General features: G+C 42.4%; 1 protein-coding gene across 7 annotated transcripts in view; it reads left to right on the forward strand.

The window, feature by feature from the left end:
- Window positions 1-23226, forward strand: part of SH3KBP1 (SH3 domain containing kinase binding protein 1) — a 322980-nt gene that overhangs the window by 217479 nt on the left and 82275 nt on the right. For all 7 annotated transcript variants that reach the window (XM_033112693.1, XM_033112681.1, XM_033112673.1 and 4 more), the window contains 2 exons: window positions 4507-4582; window positions 18642-18736. In XM_033112693.1, the coding sequence (XP_032968584.1) occupies window positions 4507-4582; window positions 18642-18736 (171 nt within the window). The remainder of the gene's footprint in view (window positions 1-4506; window positions 4583-18641; window positions 18737-23226) is intronic.

Below are 23226 nucleotides of genomic sequence, written 5' to 3' on the forward strand. Positions count from 1 at the left end.
CCTGGTTGCCTTTGTGATTCAAGAGTCATGTATAGTATTCTCGGAGAGGAGACTTTCAGAGATGGGACTTAAACTTCCTTCCTTAGCATTGTCTTATAATTAGGAACCTTTTTATACTCAAAGGAGTTTGCATCTGAATTAGAATAAATTCAGAGTAGTGATTTGATACTTGATTTGAATAGGATCCTGGTCTCACGCTCCAGCAGTTGCAAAGAGAACAGACATATTAGTCATTAGGGAACTGGATTCCACTGGACTCGAATCCAATGATTGTCTTTCCTACAAACATTAGTTTCTTCATTTTGGCACAGAAAATAAAAAAAATTGCTTGCTCCACTAACTGAAATCATATGTGGGTTATCTGTCCTGATGCTGTATTACCGTGTTTCCCCGAAAATAAGACCTAACCGGAAAATAAGCCCTAGCATGATTTTTCAGGATGACATCCCCTGAATACAAGCCCTAATGCGTCTTTTGGAGGAAACCTTAATATAAGACCCGGTCTTATTTTTGGGGAAACATGGTATCAGATCTCGGAGAGCTAGGAGTATATATGATGCTCCTACCGTATACAAAGCCCCTCAAAACTTTACTGAGCACTTTTGTCAAAGGAGCTATGTAACAGCGGAGGGATTTGTGGTATTAAATATTCAAAGGAGTTAAGTTTTTGAATTATTTATTTTGAAAAATCATCAGGTTTTAAGTGGAGATTAGGATATGGTAGGAGAGATTCAAATTGACACCAGCCTGGTGATCACTGTCTGATCAATAGTAATAGTCTGATTGTAGAACTTTCAGCTGCGTATAGCCGTCCCTATGTACATCCACTCCCAGACCAATCAGTGGCTTCTGAGCTGGAGGACAGGCAGACCAGGGTAACATGAATGTGGTACTAGGAAGTCTTCAGCCACAACACAGAAATGACAAGGAAAAGTTGGGCTGAGCTACGGAGTGGAGCCTGAGTCTGTTCCTTCAGAAGGCATGTGGTGAGATGGACCTAGTTGCAGGTCTCTTAGGAGGTGAAAGAGCTACATCCTGAGTGCTATCAACACAGCCTTGAAGTGCGTGACCAGTGCTTGTCCTGGATAAGCCATCTTCCTTAGGGCACCCAGGAGGCCAGGAATGTGGAACTCTGCCGAGGAAGCCATGAGTGGAGACCCCGAATCCTCTTCCACAGCCACTGCAAGCCTCACATCCTGTTTCACTGCCTGTAAGGTGGATGAGAGGTGTTTGGCTATGCTTCCCCGACTTTTTCTGTCCACTTGGGCCTGCATCGTAGCTGACCTTCAATTATGCATGACCTACGTGTGTACTGGAGCTAGGCATTGTTTTCATGATGCACACCCTTTAAAAGTTGGGGTTCTGTTCATTTTTAGCCCAATGGACCAAAGATGTTTTCAGAGGTTGGGGGAGCTGGAATCCTGGTGGGAAAGTGGTACTTAACTGCCCTTTGTCTTTGTTCTCATATTCAGCAGACAAGTATGGGATAGAGGTTCTCAAGTTGGGTATTTGGAAACGTGTAGGGTATTGGGGTAGATGTGATGACGGAAGAGCACTGCAGGCTATTAGTGCGCAGGAGCAATGATTGCTAAATGTCCTTTAGTGTGTGAGACAGTCTTCTGTAAAGAAAGAATGTCCCACTTAAAATGCCAATAAAGGGAAACACGATGAAGAAGCTGCAGGACTTGGGTCTCCCTGAAGACTAGTCCAGGCCTGGGGATCTATCTGCTTGGTCTTTGAGGTAGTCTGAGTCAGAGAGGCTAGATATAGTCTTACATTTTTGTTTCACAACCATCTTTCTGTCCATTTGTCCATCTGTCCATCCATCCATCCTTTCAATACTCCTTCGGCATGGCCACCTATGCTCCCTTCTCTTTTTATTTCAGTGATTTTGTCATATCATCTGTTCTACTAAACTCCATCTCCTTTCTGAATGACTCATTTAGTAACAATGGCAAGTTCTTATGCCAGTTGAGAATAGAGAAGGTAGAAAGAAGGCTTTTGGTGGAAAGAGAAGAGAGGAAGAGTGAAAAGGATGTTTTATAATTTATCTGTTTACGAGAATAGGCACCCAAGTTGTTAGCACTACTGGATCCCTCCTACATGTAGGTCGGTGATTCTCAAACTTGAGTGTGCGTCAGCATCCCCTGGAGGGTGTGTTCAGACAGAGACTGCCTGGCACCATCCCCGGAGTTTCTGATTAAGAAAGACTGGGGCGGGGCCTGGGAATTTGCTTTACGAACAAGTTCCCAGGTGATGCTGATTCGCTGTCTGGGACACCTGGAGGACCAGGCTGAGAGGGGAGGGACTCATCTCACTCTAGACTTTCAGTCATGGCCCGTGAAGAAGAAGGATGGAATTAAGGTCCAGCACCCCTGGAAGATGAGTACAACATCAGCTTCACCATCACCCCTGTTGCTGGGATCCACACAGAGGCTAGTGTGCTGTATTTTCAGAAACAGTGAGAAAAAATAACAGAGCAAGCTTTACTTTCTCATGTTTTTCTGTACAGAAGTAAGTGTATTTTCTTGATGTCTGTTAGCTTGGAAGGACTGGTAAATCAGGACATTAGCGATGATAAGCAACACTTCCTTTTGTTACCAAATAAGGGCAAGTTGTAAGAATACACAACCTGCAAAAGTGTCTCTAAAGGAAGGCATCTGGTTTAAAGCCCAAACCACTGGATGTCTCATTTTTTTCAGGAAAGTCAGGATTGGACACAAATGTTTACTATTCTATTTTCCTCATTTCCTCTCTCTGCGGTCAGTAACAACTGAAGTATTAATTGTTTTCCTTTTCTTCTTGCTAATGCTTTAACAATAGTGATGCTTTATTCTGGTCCCCAAAAGGGAAAAAACAAAGAGATTGACTAGGATGCTATTGGAAGTGTGAACAGGAATGTGAATTACACTGGGAGAGCATCTTTTGTTACTGTCAATTCCTGAGTTTTGAAGATAATTCGAAGAACAGTTTTTCATCATGTTAAACCTTATAGCAGAACAACATCAAGCTTTTTTCCTTCTTGATGTTTCTTTGGAGTCACAAAATGTTATTAGTTTGAGTACTTAGCAGCAGTTGAGGGGCGGCATAATATTTTGGGTTTCATTTTTTTATCTAATACAGAAAGCCCTGCAGCACTAAATAAAAATGTCACCGTGTAAAATGTAAAGGCTTTCTGTCAAAAATGTTTTGTTTTAAATTCATGAAGGGCTGAGGATCTGATTTATCTTACCGTTTTTCTGTGATTTATTCATATTTAATGTTAGTTTCAACATGTGAAGCATGAAGACATTTTTCAAATTAAAAACTGTGGTGGATCGGTTTTATTTGAAGAAACATTCCACCGTGCCAGTTTTTAAATTATGAAGTTCATCCCTCTGCATGTGTCCAAGGGGCAGATATGTTTGGTTTTCCCAGCGGCTGGGATTCTCACTGGGGAAACCCTTTATTGTTGGGGAGGTTGTTTCACCCAGCTACTTGGTTTTGACAGCTGTTTCCCTGGTATCAGTAGACATTTTCGTCAGGCATTAATCATGATTGCACAAATGTGGTGGCAAAGGAGGGCAATGGGGACAGACCTCACCTTTGGAACCATCGTTTTGTTTGTCGTCTTATTTTTCGTTTTTGTTTTCCTGAGCCACTGAGTTTCCTATGTTTTGGGGAACATCTTTAGCCAGAGTCAATGTTCAGTCTTTTCTATGGATGGTTCATAAATAATGATAATAGATTAGCTGTGAATGGAGGAATGAAAATAAACTCAACACAAACTCATAATGATTAAAAAAAACAACAAAAAACTTGTAAATAGTCTCCTAGGGTCTGTGGCATTGGCGTTTCTCAAAGCCCTGGAGGGTTAAAAAGTGGTGGGAAGGGAGCTGCTGCCTCCATCGTCCACCTTTGGGGCAGGCAGGCCTGCCCTAGAGGACATGAGCATGCGTATTCATACCCTGCCAGGCAGGTTGAATTTCAGCTGGCTAGGAGGAGATACAATAATGGCATAGGTCCCTGGACTCTGGCTTCTGCCTGCCCTTCCACCTGCCCATCTATTCATCTGGCCTTCTGGCCCTCCATCCCTCAATCCCATCCTTCTTTCTGCCTTTTTATTCCTTCCCTCTTACTGCCATTCTTACACTCTGTAGACATACCTCCTCTGGGCCAAGTGCTGTTCCTCCACAGATGTAGTCAACTTCTCATGAAATGAAGGGAAATGTACTTATTTTCTCTGCTAAAAATAATCAACCTTTTAATAAGAACATCAAGGAGGAATGGGAACAAAAGGTACTGAATGCCTATACAGATAAAGCCCTTTTGACCCGGTTTTCCCACTTGTTTGTCACTGAGGTTCAGACCTATTGAAGACTAGCAGCCAGACAGAGCAGTGCAAAAACTGAAGTGTTTAGTTTTTAGAACCGGTTCTCTGCATGCCATCATTATGGTCTTGATTTTATTCCTTTGCTTGATGGAGAGAATCACCTTGATAAGTAAAATCATCTTTTTCCTTTTCAGACTATTGGAAAGAAGTTACCTCCCACTACAGCCACTCCAGACTCTTCAAAAACAGAAATGGACAGCAGAACAAAGAGTGAGTTTCCTTATTTATCCATTTTACATTTGAAAGCAGTAAAGGGTTTTCCAGTAATTGAAATGCTTTTGAAAAATCCTCACATAATCTTAATGGCTTTTAAAAACACATTTGAAAAAATGCACACAAATGTGGTTTAATGGGTCCCACCAGCAGGGTGGGCACAGTTAGATTCAAAGCTCTTGGGGCAAGGGGTGTCTCCTGTATGAAATGTTGTTCTTTCCTGCCTGGTGTATTTCGTCCATGTGCAGAGCCAGGGCTTATCCATAGCTACCCAGAGCACTTTGCATAGTTCAGGAGGCAGAGAGATTCTAGAGAATGGCAACTTAAGCAATTCAGGGATTCACAGACCTTCAAATTAGAGAGGCCTTATCTTTGAGCCTAACCACTTAGCCAACACTCCTAAACCTTGACTTCCTGCCAACATCCTCAGCACATCTCTGCTTGAATCCCTCTAGACACAAATGTCTTTCTTCTATTGAGCCAGACATGCTCTTCCTGTAACTTTCCCCCATGGGTTCTAGTCTCTGTGTCTGTATTGATATTGGCCCATTTTTCCCCGAACAGTCCTTTATGTATTTGCGGCAGTTGTCTCCCCCAAATCTTCCCAAAGGTCAGTATTCCCAATTCTAAAGTTGCCAGATAAAATACAGGATGCCCAGTTACATTTGAATTTTAGATAAACAGTGAATAATTTAGGAGTTATAAGTGTGTCCCATGCAATATTTGTTGTTTATCTGAAATGCAAATGTAACTGGTATCCTGTATTTATATTTGCTAAATTGGACAACTCTCCACTTCCTTTAGTCATTCTTCCAATAACTGGGGTCTTGTGAATGTGCTCTAGTGTGTTTTTCCAGAAACAAGTACTTCAATTCCTTGTAGGGATTTTATTAATTTTTTTTCAGCTTCAGATTGCCTTATGAGGATAATGTGGACAGACTACTAATCTAGTTTTGAAAGCAAATAAGGAATACGACCTTAGACATAAGAAAATGAATTTATGGGACTTGCTAAGCCAAAGATGGTGGTTTAGATGAATAAATTCATGGATAATATAGATGCACATGGTAGGGCCCTGTCTTAATGTTTACGGTTCAAATGAACTTAAATGCCTTCCGTCTGTTAATGGTACAATCAGACTCCAGATAATAGCACAGTATTCTAATGCAGCGGTTCTCAAATGGAAGTGTGCCGCAGAATCACCTGGAGATCTGGGCCCTGGCCCTCAAATTGCTGGTCCCCACATCCAGATTTTTTGAGTCAGTAGATCTGGGGTGGGGCCTGAAAACGTGCTTTTCTAACAAATTCCTAGGTGCTACTGCTTCCTGGTCTAGGGCGCACACTTCAAGAACCACTGCTCTGAGCTTACAAATGTTCCAAAGGAGAAACTGGCCCTGTATTTACTCGTGCAGATTACAGGCTTAGGATGCTAAACCTACCTGTAGGGACTGAAATCTTCAAGATTCTTTAAGAGTCCTGAAATTTTTTTTTCAAGAACTGACAGTTAAACCACTTGTGGAAAAATTTCTCTTGTTGGCCAGTAATCTGTCCTTCCTTCCATCCAACTGCTCATGTAACTGTGGCTATTCACAAGTTTATGGACGATCAAGGTTATCAGGGAAGTTGCTTGGACAGCTGGAATGGGCAGTAGGCAGGAGAAGGAAAAGGGAAAGATGCAGCAGATCTCAAAGTTAACTGGAATGTGGTCCCTAGGACAGGCTATCCTCATGACATGTGACAACCAGTGGCTTTCACCCACCTGATTCAGATTTGCAGATAACAATCTGAGAAGCAGAGAATTTTTTTAATGGAAGAGTTTTAATAGAAGTGAGATAGAATTTCCCTATAGATTGTTCAACTCTGTCGGATTAAAGAGGACCTTGGGTGACTTGTGGGTTACTTTTGGGGGAGGCCGAGCAGGAGGGACCCGAGCAGGAGTGTCACTTGTAAGGAGGTGGCACAAAACAGGACAGTCTGCAGGGCATGCTTAAGTGACTAAACCTCGGGTCTCAAGAACTGGCCTTAGGATAAAAGCATGTCCTTGATGCTTTCTTTTGCCCTCTGTAATGTCTACAGGCAGGAGACGCATGTCTTTTTGGAAGGATTAGGTAAGAGGGGGTTTAGCTGTGTCTGGGAGCAGTGCTGGCCAATAGAAATATTATGTAAGCCATCTACGTGATTTTACGTTTTCTAGTAGCCACATTTTAAAAAAGAAACAGGTGAACTTAATTTAAATATAATTTATTTAATTCAATATATCCAAAGTGTTACTTCAACATGTAACACATAAGTGACATATTTTCATCATTTTCTTTTCATATGCGTCTTCACAGTCCATATGAGTCTTCACAATATTTTACATGTATGGCACATCCCAACTTGGAGTAGCCACATTTCAAGTGCTCAATAGCCACATGCGCGTGGTGGCCACCATATTGGGCGCTGTAGGTTGAGAATTATTCTGGGATCTAAAATGAGCTTCCTGGGCCCGGATATCAACGTACAGTTTCAAATGCTCAGCTCCCTTAAGCATATGGGAGGATCGTGGCTCTAGCCCATGCCTTGCTCCATTCTACAAATATCTCTTCACTGTGTCCATCCACCTGACTCTCTGGAGGCATTACGGTGGGGGGGGGGTGCGTTGTTAATGAAGAGGGGTTTTACAGAGGCTGGGTGGTGTATTTTGGCTGAGGGTCAGAAAGCACGGATTCTAGGACCAGCTCTGTTATTAGCTAGCTGTGTGATCTTGGGAACATAATTTTATTTCCTTGTCTGTACTGTTTGTGAAGTCAGAGGGTTGTGCTAGAGAGAACCCCTAAGCTTTCCCCCAGTGTCTTTATCCTCTGATTCAATTCTAAAAATGTTAAGATTCAGAGTGAAAAGTTTTTGCATTCAAAGAATTCAGCAGCTGGATGGGAGAGACAAAAGGAAGAAGTGAACAGTTTGGTAGGAACACGAGATGATGTCCTTGGGCGTAGGTGTCCATATGCGTGTAAGTGGGTAGTAGGTCAGGAAGGCGAATTATTATCACTGTCAGCGAAGCCTTGAGGGACGTTTGTTGGCGGACAGTTTTCATGGACCCAGAGCAAGAATTTCTGCAGTTTAATCTCACCTCTCACGCACTCTCTGTCTTTCATTATAAAGAGCAAATTCTGGGGTAGTCGTTCTTATATAATTTCCATGAGGCACCCTAGTCCACTGAAAAGCCTTCTCCATTTAGAACATTTTGCTGTTTCCCAATTTTAATGCAACACCCATGTTAGGTGGAAGGATAACAGAATGCTGACCAACTAAATGACCCTGAGCTTGGGAGCACTGCATTCTCCTTCCTTCTGGTTGGAAGACAGACCTATGTCACAAATTGGCCAGCAGTACAGAGGAGAGAAGCTCCCTCCTGCACAAGTGTCTCCTTAGCATGCTAAAATACAAACTCACATCAGGACTAAGAGTTATGATGCTTCAAAAAATGTTCATGTGAATTGGTATTTTCTCAGCGAAAGTGAAACTCAGCTATCATGATTTATTTGAACAGCTAACATCATCTCTCCCCCAATAAAGCTTTTATGATATTGAAATTCATCTGAAACACATGCTGGGGAACCGATTGCCATAATTTTCATAACAAGAGTAAAACTGTCTAAATATTCATAAAAGGAGTGCCCTGAGGTTCCTCCAGTTTACCACATCTGGAGTTTCCCTCTTCCTTGCTACAAGTGATACAGATTTGTGGCCTCTGTGGGCTAAAAAACTAGCCCAGAAAAAGGACTATATTGCATCAGTTCAGTTTTAGACATTTAGTAGCCCAGCTGGGCAGGTGGTTTAGGAAAAAAATAATCCTTGACAGAATCTGCACAAAAGCAGATCAGCCTTCTGAATAAATGATGACTGGGGCAAAGGCTAAACCTTCCTGCCTAATCGCCCCTCACTTCATCACTGGACACTTGTACCACCTTTCTGATCACTTTGTTCATTGGCTTGCTTCTTAGGAGTTGTCCCCCATGATGGTGACACATGGTGTCTTGTGGCTATCATTTGTCCCTCAAGGTGGGGGCTGTGTCTTCTACTCAATATCCCCACCTTACCTCCCAGAAAAGTGCCATAGACTCAGTGGGCACATAATAAATGGTAGTTGAGCAAATAGAGAATTATAAATGATTTATAGTTTACCAGGCTCTATATTGGACAGTCTTGTAAAAGTGACATAATAGCTATGGGTCCCCATTCTCAAGTTCACAGTCCCTAGGAGGAAAAGGACATATTTATTCACATAAGACCCTTGAACTTACTTGGGGTTTTTGAGGGGTTAGCAGTAGTTGCCAGTGTGGCTTGACAGATCCTTTAGTCTTCCAGCCTCTGCTCTAGCCCAGTCAGCCCGAGAGCACCAGGACAAACCAGGATTGTCCGACAAGGTCAGGTTTATTGACTCATTGCAGCAAGGAGCCTGTACAGGAGGACCTGTGGAGTGTTGCACCACAGGAAAGACAAAAGAATAGTTATAGATTTGGAGGGGTGGAATGTAATGGAATTGAAACATAGCAGTGTTTTGCTCGTTTGCCGTGTCAAAGTGACTTAGTTCCTTAGGCCAAGAGCTGAACATTTCGTTCTTATTGATACAGTATAAAACAGCAACGTTTCTGATAGTCTGTGGTTTTAGAGGACAGACTTTCTCCGGGAGTAAGAAAGCAGTAGTCACTCAGAGAAGGGGTTGTTAGGACCCTTTCCAGCTGCAGCGCATGCTTGGCAGAAATGCTATTTCCTGTTCGCTGTGCAGCTGACTGGATCTGTTTGTTATCCCAGCCTGTCAAATGGCTGGGCAGATTTTTACTTTCTCAGTCTGAGCAATTTGTTTGCTTTCTCACCACATGTTTAAATAGGAGAAAAAAAGGGTCCATTCCCTTATGTTGGTATTCCTCCAGCCTTACCTGGGTGCTCTTTTAGCCTCCTTTTCCAGGATAGGTGTTTTGTTCACTTATCTTCCCCCAAAGCTCACTCATTCTTGGGCCGGGGAATTGGGGCACATCCAATTTGAAACGTGTTTCCTATCCAGTGCGTCAGTACCTCTCACACCTGATGTGTACCAAAGTCCCCAGGCTCTGTGTCTCAGGGGTCCCCACCTCTCCCTGGGAGGCACCTTTCATCAAGTGCCCCTAACACAGACTTTGCTGTCTGGAGTCAGAGTTGGGATCCTCCTGCAAGGGTGCCCAGCCTCCCCACACTGCTGAAGACCTGGATTGGAATACAGTCCTCTTGGAGGGAGAAAACTAGTTAGTTCCCTTTGTGTTATCCTGGTGGATTTCCTTTCTCCCCAAGACTCAGAGCTTCTCTTCATCTGAGCAGGAGAAAGTACCATTGAGAGGAGCGGTGATCTGCTCCGTACTAGAGGACAGAAAGGCTTTGCTTGTCAGTTTTGTCGTTTTTAAAAACCATTTCTCTTTCTGAATGCGAAAGAATAAAAGGTATCACAATTCACAGTTGTGAAATCATTTGAAAGCCAAATTCCTAGCAGCATCCAAGACCAGAGGGGTTTGTTGTGGTTTGGGTCACAGTGAGCTTTTTCATGAAGGAAGGCGCTGGGCCGGAGTTCATAACATCGTGACGTACACGTTGTGTTTCACGTCCTTGTCTGAATTTAAGTGTAGACCAGGGTGTTTCCACCTTGGCACTATTAACATTCAGATCAGATAATTCTTTGTTGCAGGGCTGTTCTGTGTCCATTTTAGGCTATTTAGCAGCGTCCCTGGCCTCCACCCACTTGATGCCAACTACTCTTACCCACGTCCTCTCCGCTAGTGACAACCATAAGTGTGTCCAGGTATTGTCAGTGTCCCCTGGGGAGCAGTCTCACCCCAGTTGCAAACCGTGGTCAGCTCCGTGAAGGCACTGCGGCCGGGCAGCAGCAGCACCTGGGAACCTGCTAGAGACGCAGATGCCCATGCCCTGCCCCAGCCCTAAGGAATTGGAAACCTTGGGAGTTCGATGCCCACTCAGGCATGAGAAACACTGCCCTAGTTTAATGGTGCTTAAGCTTCCATGTTGAGGAGAATCATCAAGGTGCTTGAGGATTCCGGCTCCCACATCAGACCTGTTGATTGAGACCCCCAGGGAAGGGGTCTGGGAAGGCACAGAAGGGCCAGGTGCCCCACGTCATTCATGTTATCAGGAATGGTTGGGAACCCCCACTCCTACTCCACTACTCAAGTCCCAGAACAGTGCACAGAGCCCAGTGCCATTTTACTCCTCCAGGAAGGGATGCTTAGTCTCTTTTTGAGAAATAATTTCCTCAATTCTGATACTCTGATGCTTTAAACCAAAAGTGTCACTCTCATCCTTTCCTCACTGTTACTGTGTCAAGAGCTCTGTGTCAAGAGCTCATTTCCTCTCCTTGAGAACCAGATACTAGTCTTAATTAAATTAACTTAGTTTCTTTCCCCCAGAACATGAAAGAAGTCCACACCTTTATTGCAATTCCAAAATACAAAAATCCGGAAAACTGAAAGTTTTATTACTTGGATACTAAGACCTGTCCTGAACCAATGTGCATCTGTGTATAATCTGTATTTATTCCACTTGGGGTGATGAATCATCCGTTTGCTGCAGAATTTTAATGTGTTTCATGGTTTGGTGTAGCCCCATATCCCAGCTGAGGATGTTATATATTATATGGTGTGTATAAAATATTTCCTTTCTAAAATCTGAAAAAGTCTGTCTCCAGGGTTTCTGGACAAAGGGGTTATGAATCAGTAGTTTCTCGGATAATATTTGTCAGTTCAATGAGAGAATTTCAGATTTTGATACTGGTGAAAGTAGACACCACTGAGCTTGACAGTCTTGTTCTGGTATCCTAAAGAAAAAGAATTCTAGGGGTGACCTGGTACTTCCTACCCTTGCTGAAAGCTCTGGAAGGCTTCCTACCAGACTCTGTGGTATATAGGGTTTTGATCTTTGTGTCCTAAAATTGAGCCCAGAGACTCATCCTGGAGTTAATGTTATTTCCTTGTTGTGTGTGTGTGTGTATGTTCTGCTTACTGATATGTTTAAAGTTGGTTGGTTTGATTTTTATTTGAATAGATTATAAAATCAGCCGAAAGGAGTCATGGGATGTGGGCATGTGAGTTCAGTTCCTTAAACAGTCTATTTTTAATCTCATGTAAATTTCTGAAAGATTAGAAATTGAAATAATGTTTGTTTTTCAGGGGTGTGTGAATCACGACTGGACTTCTTGGTGGTTTTAATAGAACAAATTTCCTAAAATTGGAATGTCAGTCATTAATTAGTACAGGGGGATCTTGATCTGGAACTAGGCAACGGTTTCAGAGTCCTCGAACCTTTTGATATTGTACACGTTTTCTCCGTATCTTTGAATGTCGGATGTTTTCCCCTTTTCTGGAAAGAGAGAATGATTGCTTTTTATCAGATACTTAAAGGACTCTAAGGCAAAAAAAAAAAAAAAAAAAAAAGAAGCTTAAGAACTGACTTAGGATTTCAGTCTCATGCTAATTCATTAGTTTTTTTTTTTTAAAAAAAATCTTTTGAAAGAAAAATAGAGACAAAATCATCTCAATCACTGGATAAGCTGTGCCTTTATTTCTTTATGTGCATGTATTCATTCCTATTTGATCTCAGACTAATTAAATCCATCTAATTGATGAGTAGATGGAAAATGCCTGCCTCCAAAAGTTAATTTCATTCCCTTCCTTTCCATCTCTGTCTGCTACTCATTTAAAATTTATAATCTTCCCATGTCCAAATGGATTTGGAATTATATGAGTATTCTTCTTTCAAGCCATATCAAATGCCTCCTCTTTCGTGAACTTTCTCCTGAATATAATCTTGCCTTTCTCTGAAACACAGCAACAATATTGCATCATAGTGGGTTTATACTTATTCATGTTCGTCTTTTCTTCCTATCATTCTTTCCCCCTTGCCTTTCTCCAAGCATTAGGTTGTCACTACCATATGAGGGTGGGACGGAGGGGTTGGACTGACTTGTAGTTCACAGGTTCAAGAACTGACAGTATCTTTTTCATGGTGGTGACTCAATAAATGTTTGAGTTAAAGTAGGGAACATCTTCATTCCATATACTACAAAATGAAAATCATGGTTTCAGAGTTAATACATTGTTATGTGCATTTATTTTTGAATATGTTAAAACCCATTGGTACATCCAAACCAACATAATGTTTTTATTTTCCAATACTGCTGAATTAGGGCTCAAATGCCTCAGAAGGAAAAACAAATTCTTATTTTCAAATATATCCTAACAACTTAAAATGTGCGGCTAACGGTTGCCATATTTGGTCTGGGGTGTTCTTTAGCGCCTGTGATGAGAGTCGTGCAGCGTCAGAGCTGGCAGGGACTTAGATCTAGCCCAGTCTGCTCCTTGGAGCCTCCAGAGTTTCCCTGAGCAGTTTTCGGGGACTTGATGGGAGATGGGTCAGCCCCACTGTCTACTTAAAGAGCAGCTCTGTTTTTAGTTGTTTTGGGGTAAGTTTACATATGCTAGAGCGTTCTGCTGAAGTTAACCAAACTCTTCACTTACCCCCTCCTTGGCTGGCCTCTCATGTTTCACCTGAGGACACTGGGGTTCAGAACAACTGTGTGATTGCCTCGGGACAGCCCAGCTGTGATCCAACTCAGTTTTGATAGTCTTGACTCTTGGCCCAGAATTCTCTCTTCCTACTGTGCTGTGCCTCAGTTTTTCCTCCACTTCATAGGTATCACGAGGGGGATCAAGAAACATTGAATGGCAGCAGTGTCAGGTTCCAGGGATGCAAAGAGGGGCGAGACATGCAGGAATCTGCTTCATGGAGAGTGGTGGTTGACAGTAGCCATTGGCACCAGTATCTCTTCCTTTTATGTAAAATTGGTCCTTTTTAGATAATTCTGTGTCTAATGCCTCACAGTGTTCTAAAACTGGGTTACGGTGATAGTCATACAACTGTATAAATTTATTAGAACTCTTCAAACTGTACAATTAAAATGGGTGAGTTTTATGGCATATATGTTATAGGTCATCAAAGCTGTTTTCTTTCTTTCTTTCTTTCTTTTTTTTTTTTTAAGGCGGGGGACACCTGCCCTCCTTGGCTTATAGTGAAATTGTGGGCATAATACAAAATGATCCCGTGAAACATTTTAAAGGCACGCTAATACTTTCTTATAAATGTTTTCTCACTATATTGATTACAAGTCAATTCCTCAGTCATTTGTTGACCTACTACTTTAGGTCTGGTCCTGAGATAGCAAGAGAAGAGTTGGGGGGAAAGGGAATGACAAAGATGTGTAGGAAGAGGCTTTTGGGGGGCAGACAGAGTAAAGTGTTTTAGAGGAGGTAACTGGAAATGTCCTCTTTGTTCTACCGAGTTCCTTCATGTCAGGGTACCTTCTGCTTTGAGTGATAAATACCTACCTGACCACAAAGGGTGGTAAGCAATAGAGTTTTATTAAGTTAGGTAACAAGAGATCCAGGACAGGCCCACTGCGGTTGGTTAATTTCACAGACATCTCAACAGTGTCAGGACTCAGGGTCAACTTCTCTGTGATTTTCTTGGCTTTCCTCTCCTGGTTGAAATATGACTGCAACAGGGCCAAACATTGTGCTGTCTTCCAACAAGGATGCAACAGTGTTAAAAGAAGAATGGCAGGGACAGCTATTTTCCTCCTATCTCTTTTTTAAAACAGGGAACAAAATCTTAACAGCTTTTCCTCTCTTAGCAGATTTTCTCTCACATCTCATTGGCTGGAACTATATCACATATTCACCCCTAAACCAATCACAAAGGGGAGTGAGATTAACATTATTTGCTGAGACATATTTTACTCATCCCTGGGGCTGTGGGAGGATTCTCTCTATTCCTGAATGTAATGACTGAATACATTAGGAGTCTGCGAACTGGGAACGAGATGGGGAATGGCTGCTGGGAAGTCAACCAACAATGTCTGCCACACTTAATTAACTTTTTTTTTTTTTTTTTTATGGAAAGGAGTAGAAACATGACTTGTTACTTTTTTTTGTTGACCGTGGGTGCCATGTCTTCTTCGTAAAATGTCTCCATGATTTCAATCCAATGAATTATTATTATTATTTTTAAATTTATTGGGGTGACAATTGTTAGTAAAGTTACATAGATTTCAGGTGTGCAATTCTGTTTCACATCATCTATAAATTACATTGTGTGTTCACCACCCAGAGTCAGTTCTCCTTCCATCACCATATATTTGATCCCCCTTACCCTCATCTCCCACCCCCCAACCCCCTTACCCTCTGGTAACCACTAAATTATGTTCCCCAGATTAATTTTCAAAACCCCGTGGCCATCTTGTGGTTACTGATTGTTTTCTAATCCCCTCACCTTCCCCCTTACCCCCACCCCCCTCCGCCCATCTAGCAACCCTCAGTTTTTCCTCTTTGTCTCCAAAACTGTTTCTGATTAGTTCATTCACTTATTCTTTTCTTTAGATTCCGCATATAAGTGAGATCATATGGTACTTACCTTTCTCTGTCTGACTTATTTCACTTAATATAATGTTCTCTAGGTCCATCCATGTTGTTGCAAATGGTAAGATTTCTTTCTTCTTTATGGCTGCGTAGTACTCCATTGTATAAATGTACCACAGTTTCTTAATCCAGTCATCTACTGATGGGCATTTCAGTTGTTTCCATGTCTTAGCTATTGTGTATAGTGCTGCAATAAACATAGGAGTGCATAAAGATTTTTGAATTGGAGTTTTGGATTTCTCCGGATAGATACCTAGGAGTGGAATTACTGGATCATAGAGTAGTTCCATTTTCAGATTTTTGAGATACCTCCATACTGTTTTCCATAGTGGCTGCACCAATCTGCAATCCCACCAACAGTGCACAAGGGTTCCCTTTTCTCCACATCCGCGCCAGCACTTGTTGTTTGTTGATTTCTTGATGATAGCCATTTTGACTGGGGTGAGGTGGTATCTCATTATGGTTTTTATTTGCATTTCTCTGATGGTTAGTGAGGTTGAGTATTTCTTCATATGTCTGTCTGCCATCTGTATGTCCTTTTTAGAAAAATGTCTCTTCAAGTCCTCTGCCCATTTTTTAATTGGGTCGTTTGTTTTTTGGAGTTGAGTTGAGTGAGTTTTTTTATAGATTTGTGATATTAATCCCTTCTCAGATATATCCTTGGCAAATATCTTTTCCCATTCAGTAGGATCCCTTTTTGTTTTATTGATGGTTTCCTTTGCTGTGAAAAAACTTTTTAGTTTGATATAATCCCACATGTTTATTTTTTCTCTTACTTCCCTTGCGCTAGGGGTATATCAGTAAAAATCTTACTCCAGATAATGTCTGTGAAGTTTCTTCCTATATTTTCTTCTAGGTATTTTATGGTTTCAGATCTTACATTTAAGTCTTTAAGCCATTTTGAATTTATTCTTGTATATGGTGTAAGGAGGTGGTCCAGCTTCATTTTTTTGCATGTGTCTGTCCAGGTTTCCCGGCACCATTTATTGAATAGACTGTCTTTACCCCATTGTACATTCTTGCTTCCATTGTCGTAGATTAAATGGCCATATAGGCATGGATTTATTTCTGGACTCTCTATTCTGTTCTATTGATCTATGTGTCTGTTTTTTTTTTCTTTCTTTTTTTTTTAATTTATTTTTAATTTATTGGGGTGACAATTGTTAGTAAAATTACATAGATTTCAGGTGTGCAATTCTGTATCACATCATCCATAAATCACACTGTGTGTTCACCACCCAGAGTCAGCTCCCCTTCCATCACCATACATTTGATCCCCCTCACCCTCATCCCCCACCCCCCAACCCCCTTACCCTCTGGTAACCACCAAATTACGCTCCCCAGATTAATTTTCAAACCCGTGGTCACCGACTGCCCTCCAATCCCCTCTATGTGTCTGTTTTGATGCCAGTACCATGCTGTTTTGATTACTGTAGCCTTGTAGTATAATTTGAAGTCAGGTATTGTTATACCTCCTACTTTGTTCTTATTTCTCAAGATTGCCTTTGCTATTCGGGGTCTTTTATGGTCCCATATAAATTTTAGGATTATATGTTCTATTTCTGTGAAAAACGTCGTTGGTAGTTTGATAGGAATTGCGTTGAATATGTATATTGCCTTAGGCAGTATGGACATTTTAACTATATTAATTCTTCCTATCCATGAACACGATGTGTGTTTCCATCTATTTATATCTTCTTTCATTCCTTTCTTCAGTGTCTTATAATTTTCTGAGTACAGATCTTTTACTTCTTTGGTTAAATTTATTCCCAGGTATTTTATAGTCTTTGGAGCGATTGTAAATGGGATTGTTTTTTTTAATTTCTCCTCCAATGAATTATTCTTAAACCTGGGACTCTGCAGAGCAGTTCTTCAATAATGCTGTATTTATTTCACTTTTGTTGTAAGTTTTGAGGTTGGATAGTCATATTTCACTAGACAGTTAATAGGAACATTGGTAAGGAGTTGTCATCATTCAATTTAAAGATGCTTAACTTTTCCCTTCACTTTAGAACATTTGGCCAATTCAGAATTTGGGAGTTTTGCTATTACTAAATAAAGAGAGATGGAACATTCATAGCTATGTGGACCTTGGAATTTTAAGGCAGATTGGTATTCGTGGGATTTAGAACTAGTGCCTCTCAGCACAGGTTAATAAGCAGAAGGCATCAGGGGCCCAGAGTACCTAAGACGGAAGGTTTCCGACACTAGGATCATACTAGGTGATGTAACAGGTATCTTAGAGCCACTGGATAGAAAGGAAAAACATCTGCACAGGAATGAAGTGAGTCCTTTTCTTACTCTCTCTTCTGCTTCTCCCCTCTGTCTTATCTAGACCAACTCTAGTGTGTCTGTGCTGCAGATTTTTTTATTGCCCTTATTTCATATACCACTCTCTTTGATTGATATGACATTAACCATAATTAAAAAAAACGCACATTTCAGTGATGTAAATGGTACTAGGGACAATATCATTGATACTCACATATATACAGCTCCACGTTATGATCTGTCTGCAGGAACTGGCCTAATCCTTGGGCTATCTAAGGCCATTTAAAGCCATTAAGACTGTTGACTTGGCTACAGAGTAAGAAATGCCTGTCCCAGTAGACATGAATTCTCTTGAATTTTTCTTTCTGCCTTCTGTTCTGAGTCATCAGACTCCAGTTTTCTAAGTCTTAATTTCCCAAATCCCTTACAAATGTTTTCACTGTCTTGTAAACTAGTGCTTTCATGTAAATAGATAAGGTTTCACATCAGATAGACTTTCAAAAGCATACAATTGTATATTTGAACTGATTTGAAGTGGCCTTCAAAAGGACAGTATTTTTCCCTCTTTGGCGAGGGCTGGTAGGTATCCTCGCTGAGGATCAGCCCCACCTGTGAACAGGCAGTTTCCCACAGAGAGGCCATGGCACATATTTGTACAAGTTCATGGCCCCCCACACACACACACGCATGTGCACGTGTGTGTGTAAAGAACATTCGGTCAGTGTTTGTTGGCTATTTGTGGTTGACACATATTCACATATATCAACTTCTGTCTCTTAACATGTACCATAATGAGTCTTGTTCATTGTCCTGAGTACCTTGTCAGCTTTGTACCATATAAAAATGCCCTGTTTCTGATTTAGTGATGCTTGGAAGAAGTCAGTGAGGGCGAAATTTAAGCTTTTTCCTCTTTGTGGATTGTGTCTGCTTATGCATGCACCTGAAGAGCATATGAAGTGTTATATAAAAGAATATATAAAATATACACATCTATTTTCCTGAGACCAAGGAAACCTTTTTTTTTCTGTCTGTCTGAGAGAAGTAAAGCAGTCAGTGGCATTTCATGACATCACATGATTTGTGAGGGAAAAAAAATGAAGAGAATAAATATGCATGAGCCCCAAATGAACAATCTTAGGGAGTTTTCTAAGGGTGACCCTTTCTTCATCAGTACTTACGTCTTGTCTGTGAAGTGTGTTTTTCCCTGAAGTTAATGTGATAAGGAACATCTCCTGGGCCAGCTCATTAGCTAAAGCATTTAAAGGTTGTGTTTTCTTTTCTTCTTACAGCCAAGGATTACTGCAAGGTGATATTTCCATACGAGGCACAGAATGACGATGAATTGACAATCAAGGAAGGAGATATAGTCACTCTCATCAACAAGGTAAACAAAGGTTCCCTCCTGCTTTTTAAACTATGAACTGATTTGAGAGGTGGGCTGGATTGGACAAGCTTTGTTTTAACCCTTGAAACTCGAGATTTTCATGGTCCTAAATTCCTGAAGAAGAATCTTGTGTCTTTCCTCTTGATCAGGGAAAGCCCAGTATATCCAGGTGAATGAATGTATTTGGAAATCAAATCGATTCCGTTCGCCGTGGAGCCAGCTGCAAATTTGCATGGCTCTGCAGAACACTTCTGTCCCAGAAGGGCTAACCTGGGAGGCTGCTTGCTTGGCTGGAGAGCCTGCCCCCCCCCCCAGCAGCCCAGGCTGCAAAGCTCTGGGTTGTGATGTATCCAGGGAGAGCTTTAAAAAGGCAGGTCATGCCTCACCGGCAGAAAATGCTTAAAGAATGTTTGCTGTTCAGATCAAAGACAGGTAGCATGCCTGAGAGAATTTTGCCTGTCTTGTTTGGGCTAAGAAGGTTGAACGATTTTATTATCATTACGGGCAGAGCCCTGTAATCATACAGAGAGCTATAAAATCTGTGTGAAGTGATGCAGCTTAACAGGGCTTGGACCATGTATGGTGTATGCTTTCATGCAATGGGATTCACCAAGTAGATGCTTGAAAGATATATTATTTAAGAGGATTCTGCAATACATGGCCTTTTCTCTGAGATACAGGATTTTTATGATGGTCAAATAACGATGAACAGGTGAACCGTCATTTAAAGGGGAAGGTGGTTTTATTCTTGCTTCCAGGTTAGTGGCGGGGAACACTTAATTCCCTCAGCATAAGCATGTGGCTGCCTGTGTTCCTGCAGGGCTGGGAAGCATTGACAGGGTGGAGGGTACAGGGAAAGAGGAGAGACAACAGGGAGTTAGTTGGGGGGGGTAGGCCCGGGGTCCGACGGCCACTGACCATTACTGACAGGGAGAGGACCATGGTGTTGCCTGCTCCCCTATCCCCTGCCCCCAAGTGTGTCCAAAAAGTAATCGGTTTGATTTACCTTTACAATGAAGGACAGTTACCTTTTGAAATGGCTGTAGAGGTTGTATGTTTTAAGAGCCCGAGCCAACGATGCCAGGGAACTAATGACCCAGACGTTAAGTAGCTTGCCAAAGCTTATCTGGGGAAGAGAGCTGGCCCTCTCTCATACTCTGTATGAAAGTGTTTTGCAAGACAATGCTAAGGGCTGCCTTTCTGGAATAGCAAACTCTTCCCTGCTTTGCTGATGGCCCAAGAACTTGTCCATCTTTTCACCTGTAAAATATCCTCCCCTGAACTTATTTCAGTGTATCTCTGTCAGTGTGTAGTGTTTTTTGTGGCAGGAGAAAATCAGACGAGGGGGAATGCTGCCCTCTTGTTCCTTTCTGCCAAGGACGCCAGCGATTCTTCCTTTTTTTTTTTTTTTTTACCTCCCTTCCTTCCGTTGGTCCTTAGGCGGTGCCTCCTTCAGCTGCTTTTTCTGCACAGTGCACTTCCGATTTTGAATCAGACCCTTAACCAAACACTCAGAATGGGGAAGTTGTTAAGTGAGTGTGAGGCATGATACAAACACTTTGATGAATAGCACAGATACTTGTTTTTCCTAGTACAGGAAAGGGGTTTCCCCTGTGATGATAAACCAAGCTGAGAATTCAGTAGCTGCCATTCTTCATAGTGGTGGGGAGACTCACTTTCCTGTTTTTGTTTGGAGGGGGGCAGCCTCATTGACTAGAAAACCAGATATATCAATAATATGTCGTAAGGTTTTAGGAAAAGAAAAACCCCACCATAGATAATCCCTTATCTGAACACGTCTATTTCTACCTTAACATATCATATTCCTGTCCTTGTCATTTGATTACATATAAAGAGAACACATTCAGCTTGATTGTTTCATTCCTTCCTCCCTGCCTGAGATCTAGTCTGATAAAAAGAATCAGGTTTTTCTAAAGAGCTTAGTCAGAGAGGGACTCTCTCCTGGTCCCATCCCCACAGGAGGGAGAAAGGAATGGACCCATGTGGAATGCTGCTGTCAGGAGTGTTCCAAAGCTGGCACCCGATTTCCCCAGTTTCATACCTTAATGTATGAGGAAGCAGTTTGGAAACTGAAGTGGCTTACCGATCTTGCTGTTGCATTTGCAGAACATGACTTTGTCACCCTCGCTGTGCACTTGGTCTTTGACCGGGCTGGCACACGGATCCTGCTCCCTGGGTAGAGTGCACATGTCATTTTGACCCTTGCCTACCCCCCCCCCAGTTCAGCAGCACCCGAACCTAGGGATTCGTCTGCCCTCCTGCATCCCTGCTACTTCCTGTCTGTGGTGGAGCCAGGCCCAGGCTGGAGGCTGCACCTCTCTGGGCCCCTTCTGTCCCTAGCACCCTCTATAGCACCTGCTCCAGAGGAGAGCCCTGGGGTGGCTAAAGGTGGACGGCTGCTTCATCCTTAGCACCCAGCCCATTCTTTTTCTCATCCCGTAGCAGCACTTTGCTCATGTAACCCCTCTGCTCCAACAAGAGTCTTTAGTAACTTTCCTCTCATTTCTTATAAAATCAGAGTCGATTATCTTGCATTCATCGGCCCCAGGCAGCCTGGCCTCAGTCTGGCTTTCTGGCCTTGGTCCATGTCGCTGTTCTACATGAACTCTTCCAGGATGTCCCCGTCCTGCTCGTGTGTCCTCCATAACTTGACGCAGACCGCGTTCCTGCCGCCCAGATGCCCTCTGCCTACCCACTTAGCTGGTTGTTCGATAGCTGATAACACAGGCCGTCTTAAGTTATGCTGCATCCTGTGCTCGGGCCCATTTTGAGCTTGTTGCTTTAAAAAAGTCTCTTGCACTACATCATTTCATTTTTCTTATCATTTAATATGGTCTGTGAAATCAGGTCTCTTGCTATCCTGTATTTCTGCAGGTTTTGATTTTATTCCCATGAAATATCTGACACCCTTGACCTAGCATCCTAGTTTGTTGGAAGCAGCATGTTAAATTGACAAGTGTCATGTAGGCTACCAGCTCCGAGAAACCAGGGTTTGAATCCCAGCAACACCACTCCTGGCTGTGTGTCTTTGGGCTTGTCACTTAACTTCTCTGAGCCTCAGTTTCCTCAGTCACAAAGCTGGCCTCACAGGGCTGCCGTGAGGATTTACTAAGATGCTGTGTATAAAGTGACTCTCACAGGGACGGATCCACCAGTGGTACCTGTAATCCTAGGAATTGTCACTTCCACTTCAGGTGCTCTTTCTCTGACCTGGGAAACAGGAATGGAAGCACTCTTGTGACTGGGCCCAATTGTGCTGCATGATATGAAATAGGTAGCAATGGTGAGAAATCTACCTGAAAGAGTTCAGAATTCTCAGTGCGTGAGATTTCAGCAAGAATTTGGGAGAAAATGGGCCATTAATATTTTGCCTGCTGAAAGTGGGAAACATGGAGTCTGAGTCTGCTGATATTATAGAAAATTCTTACATCTTCCTCTGAGTTAAGGAATTGCTCAGAAGTTCAGTTAATGATTGTGTGCTGGTGATATTGTAAAGTGAATAGCTTCACCGTGATTTGTTTAATATGCATTTGGATAGGCTTCGTTATTTTATGTATGAGTTGAGTTGAAAGACCCGAATCGCTCTCTCTAAATTCGATTGCTTTTGCCATAAAGGTTCTGTATTTACCTCAAATTCTGCCTGTGTTTTCCTTTTATAGTCATTTAAGGTGGTTTTCCTTTGCCCTGCTTTTCTGTGCTGTGGTAGGGAGTCACAGGGCAGGCGTTGCCCTCATTTTTAGCCCTCGATTGTTACTTCCTGTAGCTTTCTAGAAAATGAGTCAGACACCTTGGGTGGGAGTGCCTCTAAGCCCTCCGCGATTCCTGAAATAATGTGCAAAGACCTGAACTATTTGTGTGTGTCCTTGGAAACTGGGATGAAATATGGCAACCCAAATGGTTTGTTTTTTAGTTTATTTATAAAGAATTCTTGTGAATTTGGGAACATTTACACTGGTGCAGAACACACCTGTGTTTAGGTTTTATTTCCAGTCACTCAAAAATAGCTCCTTCGTCTGTGTTCCGGCCGCCCCCACCCCTGTCTTACTAATTTGTGCTCAGCGGGTGGCTGAAAGGGTTCAGAAGCCTCTGAGTCTGGTTCCCAACCGGAGAAGCACCCTGGAGAAAGGCTGAGAGCAACCTGGTGAGGTTAGGCTGAGTTCTGCTGTGACGACGGCCACCGTTGAAGGGTGCCCCTTGTTCTGGCTGCTGCTGCTTGGGGCTGAGTGAGCCCAGCTGCGGAGGTGTTCCTGGCCTTGGCTGACAGCCTCCTGGCCTCAGAGTGATGGCCTTTTCCTCCTAGGCTTCCCTAATCTGGGAGAGAGGGCTTTCCACCTGACCTGTTTGTAAACAAGCATCTTTAGGTATTTCTTATAAAAAGGACCTCATGAGTAGCTGTGTCATTGACCCTTACTAAAGCGGACACAACCCCCCTGTTTCTTCAAGAGGATAAGCCTATTTGATAACATCAA

Source organism: Rhinolophus ferrumequinum, chromosome X, assembly GCF_004115265.2.
Source record: "Rhinolophus ferrumequinum isolate MPI-CBG mRhiFer1 chromosome X, mRhiFer1_v1.p, whole genome shotgun sequence".
Classification (NCBI taxonomy): Eukaryota; Metazoa; Chordata; class Mammalia; order Chiroptera; family Rhinolophidae; genus Rhinolophus; species Rhinolophus ferrumequinum.